The sequence below is a fragment of the Musa acuminata genome, chromosome BXJ1-4, assembly GCF_036884655.1.
Source record: "Musa acuminata AAA Group cultivar baxijiao chromosome BXJ1-4, Cavendish_Baxijiao_AAA, whole genome shotgun sequence".
Classification (NCBI taxonomy): domain Eukaryota; kingdom Viridiplantae; phylum Streptophyta; class Magnoliopsida; order Zingiberales; family Musaceae; genus Musa; species Musa acuminata.
This window is the reverse complement of record NC_088330.1, coordinates 16,677,501-16,686,496: the sequence shown is the minus strand read 5'-3', so window position 1 is coordinate 16,686,496 and position 8,996 is coordinate 16,677,501. Positions and strand designations below refer to the sequence as shown.

Genomic DNA, 8,996 nt, shown 5'->3' with positions numbered 1-8,996 from the left:
GCAGCTCGAATCTCGCTTAAGGATCTCGGACCCTTGAGCTACTTTCTGGGCGTCGAAGCTACCTTCACTTTTTCCGGTCTCCTTTTATCACAACGCAAGTACATTCAAGATTTGTTATTAAAGACAAACATGCAGGATGCAAATGCAGTTACAACCCCTATCTCTACTAGTGGTTCTCTCAAATTATCGGATGGAAGTCCTGCTACGGAACCCACTCAATACCGCCAAGTTGTTGGCTCTTTATAATACTTAGCTCTCACGCGTCCAGACATCTCATTTGCTGTCAACAAATTATCACAGTTTATGCAGCAACCATCTACTCTACACTGGTCTGCGGTCAAGAGACTTCTACGATATCTTAAAGGGACCCTAAATCATAGACTCTTTTTTCGTAAAAACTCTCCACTTCGTCTTCATGCCTTTGCCGATGCTGATTGGGCAGGTAACCTTGATGATAGAACATCCACATCGGGGTATATTATCTTCCTTGGTGCTCATCCAATCAGTTGGAGTTCTAAGAAGCCAAAGACAGTCGCCCGGTCTACAACTGAAGTTGAATACCGTGCCATTGTCGCTACCACTGCAGAACTCAATTGGATCACGAATCTACTCCAGGAACTCAACATCGATTCCACTCCTACAATATATTATGATAATATTGGAGCTACATATCTGTGCGCTAATCCGGTATTCCACTCCCGCATGAAACATATTGCTATCGACTTCCACTTTGTACGCGATCAAGTTGTTCGTCGTCAACTTCATGTTTCTCATGTTCATACGGCTGATCAATTGGCCGACTCATTTACGAAGCCTCTAGCTCGTAAACTTTTTGCATTACATCAGCCCAAGATTGGCCTCCTTAATCGGAGTACCATCTTGCGGGGGCATGATAAGTAGATGAGATTAGATGAGATTTCCCTAACTGTTTGAGGAAATCTCTCTACTCTGTTGATGGAAATCTTCTAACCTATTGAGGAAAATTCTCCCTTCTAACTTGTATAAAAGGAAGGGGGGTGTGTTAATAATAATCAACTTCTTCTACAACTTGTTTATCTATTTATTTTCTAACAGACACACCGGTAGAATTGTCCAATAGCATAAACTTTGAGGAAAGATGATCTCTGATGAAAGCTCTAAGCTTGATCCAACCTTTGGAAGACTTTTTATTATCGTTTTTTATTGGATCATTTTGGTGCTTAAGTTAATGGATCTTTAAGTTTAGATAAAAAGCCTCCAAATGGAAGGGAGAGAGAGAGAGAGAGAAATAGAGAGATAGGAGAAAAACTTATGTGATTGTAGAGGGTTTAGTTTGTATTTTGATTGGAGATGATATGATAAATTCAATCATTATATAAATATAAATGAATTATGTCGTGAGGTAAAGAATATGATTGAATTTCTGGAAAAAAAATCTTTAGTTTTCAGAAATTCTTCATACAACACCTTAATTTTTTTTAAATTTTTTGTAAGAAAACATTCATAAATAACAATTTGACCCTTTGTCACTTCTACTAGCACTGGCTACCTCCAAGCATTGACCACGCTTGTGCCTCCGATGTTGGTCGGAACTTGATCGCCCACCCATTTACGCCTACATGAGCCTCTAGTTACCTCGAGGCATTACCTACATAAGCCTGGCAACACCTACAAGAAAGGAGGAACGAGAGAGTTGTTGACGAGGAAGGAGAGGTTGCAAGCGATGATGGTAAGAGCCCCTAGCCACCTCCATCCTTGGTCACCTCTGCATGCTAGCCATAACTACGAGGAAGGAGGAAGGAGGGGGTTACGCAGTTAAACTTATCAACTGATTCTCTCTTCGTATGCAAAAGGAAGAAAGTGTTGATCATCTCTATTTTACTTGTGGCTATGCTAATTGGATATAAAAGAAGATTTTAAAGAGATTTGAATTCAATAGGCTCATGCAAAGCTTTTTAAGAAAATGGCTTCTTACACAACTGCAAAGGTTACTTTCAGATGTATTATTTAGTGGATTTAGAAAGAGAGGCATGGCAAAATCTTTGAATGTCACAATATAAATAATGCTCAACTTTTGATAGAGATTTTTAGAGACTCAAGATCATATATAGAGTAAGATCTGAAAATGGAGCACTTAACAAGAAGAGAAAAATAGAGCAGTTAATAATCTTAGGAATGATGATAAAGAAGGGAATGCATTCCATGGTTACATGCTTCAATAATGTGATGTATTCACAAGTAGTCCAAGCATATCTGGATATTGTATTTTATTATTCATTGATTACAGTAAAGAGTCATAGTCTACCGTATGTGTAGTCATGACTATATTTTTGTTTGACTACTGTTTGAAATGAGTATGTTGGAATGAGATAATTTTACCTTTCCGATGTGGGATGCACTCTCCTAAACTACTCTAAGAGATTTCAGGATTTAGTCTATAGTCTGTGTAGATAAACCTATTTTGTACAAACTTTATACATAATATAATTACTTTTACTTTCCAAAAAAAAAAAAAAGGAAAGGACCGCGGTCGAGGGCCCCTAGTTGCCTCCATCGCTAATCATGCCAGCCCGACCATGCTTCTGAGGAAAAAGGAAAGAGGAAGGATAGGGTCATGGGCGAGGATGATAAAGATGAGGACAAAGCAAGGCCACAAGTGATAGAGGAGAGTGGGATGAGGGTGGTGAGTGGAGGGTGAGCGGCTCATGCACCAAGGCAACCAGGGGCATCGCAAGCCATGATTCAAAACGGAGAGGTACAATCGGCATCATAAAACATGCGAGTCAATCCCCGCATGAAGGTGTAGGTGGCCAGAGGTTCATATTTGCTCATAGCTCTCCACCTCGTTATTGTTCTTGATCGACGGGAGGGGAGATAGAAGAACGGTGTAAGGTAGAGGTGACCAAGGATCTTTAACAATTTTAAATATGTTATAAATTTCTTAGAAGTTTTATTTTTTATTTTTTAGACCGTCTCCGAATAAAACTAGAGTAAAGCAAATGAGCACAGCAATTGCGGCAGCTTGACAGCACCACGTGGGGGGAAGGAAGAGGCAAAGAGTAGCGGGGAAAACAAGGCATGCAGGAGGCGTCACCTCAACCGGTCCATTCTCGGCACTCGCCCCTTGACGGAACTCTGACTCTTCTTTAAAGCGCCAACCCCGAAGAAAAAGCGTGCTCTGCGTTGCATGCTATCTGCTGACACCTCTCACAGTACGCCTTCATTCCGCCAGCGAAAAATGAGGGGGAGACAAGGCAGAGGAGGAGTTGCTGGCGCCACGATCGAGAGAGCGAGACAGAGAGAGAGAGATTATAGCGTCTGAAAAGAGCTTCCATAAATCTGATACGAAGAAACAAGAAGAGGAGCTTTATGTTTGCTACCCTCTTTGTTTCACAGGGCTTTCTCCCACATGAGCTGATGAGTAGATTGCATCTCTGAGACTAGTTCGTGAACGAGAACAAGGACAAGATATGCTGCTGCTGCTCTCCCAGTCCATCATCACTGCCTTGATTACTACCGAAGGCATCAGTTGGATCCAAACTCATCCAGCATCAAAATCAGCACTCCTTTAAACAAGCAGTTCATAATCTGGCACGGTAATCTCTGTCGGATGATGATGTAGAACTGTTTGAGTCAAACACAGAGAGAGAGAGAGAGAGAGAGGATTAATATGCTGTCAGAAGGGCATGCTTAGGAAATCAGAAAAAAAAAGCAGGAACAGTTGTTTGAAAGCATATGAAGTATCAAAAGGCACGGCAGTAGTAATCTGACACATGCATGCAACTCAGAGTGGGCTGTGCATGGCAGCAGAAGCACACCAAGAAGAGCCAAAACCAATTTTGCCACATAGCTTCTGCATTTGCTGCCACTTCTTGTTACCACTCTCTCGCTTTCCATCCCTGCATGCTTCCTTCCCTGGATCAAATAAATACTCAGCAAAGTTACATGTTTAGTTACCAGTTGTTTTCTCTTGTATTTTGTCAGAGATACAGCTCAAAATTGTAGCATTAGATCCATCATAAATCTTGTTCTTTTGGGGTGAAACTAGAGGTAGTAATTAGATCATCTATAAAAGATGATTTATTTTTTTTTTCCTTTTTTTCTAATTTCAGAGATAAAAGGCAGGCAAGTTTTAATCTCAGCTGCAACACTGAACCGAGAGAGAGAGAGAGAGAGAGAGAGAGAGAGAGAGAGAGAGAGAGGTAATAGAAAATGTTGATGGTAAGGGGAGACATGAGGCACACATCAAGAATCACATCTGACAAAATAATTGATGCTGCTTATGTTGAAAATATGATGTACATAATCAGCATTTTTCATATCAAAGCATTCAACACAATATTCCATGCATTTTCCCCCTTCATTGATAATAAAGTTAGATATTTCCACTCTTTTGATGCAAACAAAAAGTGATTCGTAGCTTCAATGGTGTGGCTCAAATTCCTTTTCTATATGGAGTTCATCTCTTTGGTATTTAAAATAACATTGGCATTCTATGTATCATGTGTGTATATAAATGATGGCTAAAGATTTTTTGTGAGAGACATCTTTTAGAGTCGCTCTTTAGAAGAGAGGATATTTTCTTAAAAATAATTGTGGAATTGACACAAAGTTAATTCATGTTTTGCATTCTTAGTTTGATAATGAAAACCTCATGTTCAGTCTCTACCATGGAATAGTACTAAAGTTGAACCGCATAAAATCTGTGTTGATTATAGACTACCAAGTTTTCTTAGATCTTATTTTTAATTGTATTTATTATAAATTGAGAACAAATTTTGTTCTCTGGATGTTTGAACCTTCTTGAGGAATATCTCATACTTTTGAGAGAGGAGGGTTTAAATAAATACTTTCATGTGAACATTCTATTGGTTTTTAGCAGACTTTAATCTGATAAATCAAATCCGAGGATCGCATTTATCAAATAGTATGTGATTGGGTTGCTAATTATGCATTGTTGGTTCTATAATTAAGACTCACAGTGCACACAAAAAAGATTAAAGAACTCAAAAGAAAGAAAATGTGAGAGGCTACTATTAACATAAATTAATGTGCTTGAAACACAAGTCTAAAAAAATAAAAGACATGAATGTGGAGCAAAGAGCTAATTATATGTCATGTACTTGTAGTGAATGTACTGAAAGCCTATGACTCGTTTGGATTTTGGAGGAAACTGCATCTTGTGGTCAATAGTTCTACTTTTGAAGCCCCTAAGTAAGCTATATTGCTTTGTTGGAGCTGTCTCTCTCTCTCTATAGGACAGACTTGTCAAGTTCAGACATCAAATACTTTTCTAAACATTTTCCCATTAAAGATTCATCGTAAAGTTCAGCCTTGTATGACAACATATTTCTACTCCAATCATACAAAGACCAGAAGAAAATTATGCCAGATTTGCTTGTATTTCTAGTCAGTGAAACACCAGATCCATATACATGTGCATATCATCTAAGAACACAATCTTAGGTACGCTTACAGAGAGATGAATGCATAATCTCACTTTATTCTCTGTTGCCTGAGCTCTCTCCTTGACCTTTTGCTCTTGGCAATTTCTTGCGTGACCTCTGTGGGGGGCAGGCACTGTTTCCTTTTGTAGTCGAATAAAGTGATCTTGCATGTCAATATGGTCTGCCAAGGGTGATCTCAAGATTCGGCTTATTCGGGCTTGATGAGTTCGATATGGAGAACATTTCAGAGCTTTTTGGCTGCATATCCTGCCGCGACAACATAGAAGAATCATCACATCATTATTGTTAGTTCATTCTTTAAGTGCCTCAGTGTTTTGATTACTTTGCAGTAATATCACACAGTGTGTATTGCAGTTCAAAATAGCATGGAATCACATCATCATCATTTCATTCTTTGAATCAGCTCATGTGAGTTAAGGAAGGAATAGTTCATGTACCACATTCGATTGCATTCTCCCTGAAGTTGAATCACTTGCTATGCCATGGTAACAGCCTTTTCTGTTGCGAAACCATCACAAAGACTATCCGTCAGCCGAAAAATCATTTTGTAAACAACTTCATTTTGTGAATCATTAGTGCCGAGAAGAAGCTGCGAAGAAGTTTCAGAAAATGTGCTTCGAGAACCTTTAAGAACAAATTTTCAGGAGAGCTCGTCTCCGGAAATTGGGAAGAGAATAAGCTTCTTCCCTACTGTCCTTTCCAAGGATCACAGAGTCATTATGGATGTGTAAATGTGGACAGTTGGAACAAAGGTATGACACAGTGGAAAGACAAAAGGAATGGAGAGCCATTATATTAGACCAGTTCTTGTGTTCTCTTTGACTTGGTATTACAAGGCAAACAGATTCGACCGGCTGCACTGTCACAAGCTCTTCTCTCTTCCAAAAAAGGGGAAAGTAAACCATTGATTCATCCAGCGATCGGAAAAGAAAAGGTGAAGACAGATGTTATTCTTAGTGATTTGATTACTCACAAGAAGAAGCACAAACCTTTTCCCATGCAATGTATTCACATTGCATCATGGGATTGGTGAAGCTTTCTCGAGTTGTAGGTTCATCATTTATTTATGCTGATGATGAAGGCCAAAAGTTTGAGATAGCAACTGTTCAGGTGTCTATGCTGGAGCACTTTCTCGATATTAGAATATCGATTCTACTTTTTCACCAGGCAAGAAATTTTATGTTGATTGAATAGAGCTTTGAGATACCATTATTGCATTTAATATGCTTTTCTTACTTCAAATGCTCAGATCTTTTAATTAATTATAGGAAGTGAAGATTGATGAATTAGCACAAAAGGTTTTCTCTGACAGTGCACAACCTAAAACCAACCAGCAATAATGTGAAAAACAACGATCAAACAAAGAAAACAATTACTACCTTGAGGTATCGCTCCACACACCAGCATGATCGACACGACAATGTGCAGCGCCTGAGGATTCCGATCTATGGAGACTCTGAATACCTGTCAAAGTTTCCTCAGAATGATCTCCCGACGAACCATTCTCGAACCCATCACACTGGCCTGCCAATAGGTAGTCAAAATCCATAAGATCCTTTATTTAGTAGAGAAAGAGAACCAAGTTTTGAGCTAGAAATACAAGAAACGATGTCTTCTCCACCTGAAGGAACTGCTGGTTTATCCGTGTTCTTGACAGTTCGATACATCTGCAACCACATATCAGCGACAAACTTGGATAATCATTTTTGAGAAGAACATAAATCTATTTTTCAAGATGAAGTTAATTTGGAGTGGCACTTTATTATTATTATTATTATTATTATTATTAGATAGAGGCTAAAGAGGTTCAGAATTGTGCACATGGATGCAATTTATCCACCTTTTTACTTACAGTAGCATCTTTTTAGGTTCATGTGTAAAAGCTGCTGCAATACTTTGCAGGTGGAGATCTCTTTTCCCATCTAAAACAGGCAGGAAGAAAACAATAGAGGGATGGATAATAAGGTCCTCATGGATTCGAGTTCGTTCTTGATCTATCTACAACTGTTTTCATTAGTGGTTGCAGATGGGGAAATAACTAAGTCAACTTGGTAAGGAAATTGCAACAAGAGAAACAAAACCTAAGCAAGCAAAGATTAAAAAGGAAACGGAAACTAAAAGCTGGGAAAAAGAAATACGAGAGGTTTCTTCCTCCGACCTGCAAGTGAGATTTCACATGGGCCAAGGTGAGATCTTTGACATCCATGAGCTCTAGAACTGACTTGGGTGTAGCCCCTGAATCCAAAAGAATCGAAGCAGGAGCGGTCAGATAAATCTCGATGGCTGAAATGAAGAGAGATTTCCATGAGCAGATGGGGAGGGAATCTGATCATACTCTCATGGCCTCCTAACAGCTCCACGGCACGGACGAATCGGTCATGGAGTGTGGTAGTCCACCGCATCCTCGGCGCCCTCGTGATCCGCTTGGCCGGGAACCTCGACCTCGACAAGCCTTGGCTTGCAGCGAAGGTCGTGAAGCTGTGGGTGGAAGAAGAACAGCCGCACAGGTGGTGGTGCTGCCGCTGTGGGGCGACCAAAGCGAGGGAAGGCGCGTGTCGGTAGACCGGGATGCCCGGTATGGGCTCCATCGAGCTCTGGTCTTGATGGTGGTGAAAGGAGAACCCGGAGGCGGCGGGGTCGGGGTCGGGGTCGGCGTCGGCGTCGGCGTCGGCAGTGGTGATCATTCTGTAGCTGGTTGTGGAAGTGGAGTCAAGAGCCCTTCTCCAAAACCCTAATTCCATGCTCTCATCATGCTTTCTCCTGCCAGATGGTGTGGCACTGGGGGGACTGATCTGAAGTGACAGATCTGGTTGTGCAGCAAACAGCTCCATTTGGCCACGCAAACCTTTCTTCTTCCTCTTCTTTTCTCACTCCCTTCCTGTCTTCCTCTCTCTCTCTCTCTCTCTCTCCTGTTTGAGATCGCCTCCTCTTCTTCCTGTGGTTAATAGAGTGTGATGCGGATGGATGTACCTTGGTTGAATGTGTGGAATCATGGCCTTGTGGTCAGGTAATTTATCTGGTAGTGGCCATGGCTTGCAAGTGGCCATACTGTTGTCTCTACCAAAAAGTATGTAATGTCAAGAGTGAATATTGTGTGGAGCAACAAAGATTGATCTCTGCGTGGGTTTGTTTCTGAATGTTGTGAAGCAAAATGACACTCGAGGAGGCCGCTTGAATGTGGTGTGCGTGAGAGAGCGAGAGAGAGAGAGAAAAGGAATAATATGTACAGGTTTTCTATTGGATCTGAGAGAGATGGGTGGAATGGATAGTCCCTGTACTACTACTTTTTGAGCTGATCCTTCCACTGCATTGTGGATTTGACCCTCTCAAATCAAGATTGGCACACACCACAGTAGATTGTGAGCATTGGTGGACACCACAAAGTAAGGATGCCATGGTTCTTATGTCCAATTAATGCAGCTTCTCATGGCAGGACTAATTACGCAACTTTGGTCCTGACAGGTCAAGCAGCTAATGGCCAAGTAAATTACACTACTAATAGACTCCTTGATGTTTCATGTAAAGAAATAAATTAGCCTTCGATTGACA

At 40.7% G+C, this 8,996-nt stretch overlaps 1 protein-coding gene across 1 annotated transcript; it reads right to left on the bottom strand.

The window, feature by feature from the left end:
- Nucleotides 1-5,354: 5,354 nt before the first annotated feature.
- Nucleotides 5,355-8,666, bottom strand: LOC135672457 (probable transcription factor KAN2). The gene is made up of 6 exons (XM_065180936.1): nt 7,783-8,666; nt 7,606-7,682; nt 7,069-7,114; nt 6,827-6,971; nt 5,885-5,945; nt 5,355-5,693 (listed from the first exon to the last, which is right to left on the bottom strand). The coding sequence occupies exons 1-6, from the start codon at nt 8,276-8,278 to the stop codon at nt 5,598-5,600; spliced, it is 921 nt and encodes a 306-aa protein (XP_065037008.1). The 5' UTR covers nt 8,279-8,666; the 3' UTR covers nt 5,355-5,597.
- Nucleotides 8,667-8,996: the final 330 nt, after the last annotated feature.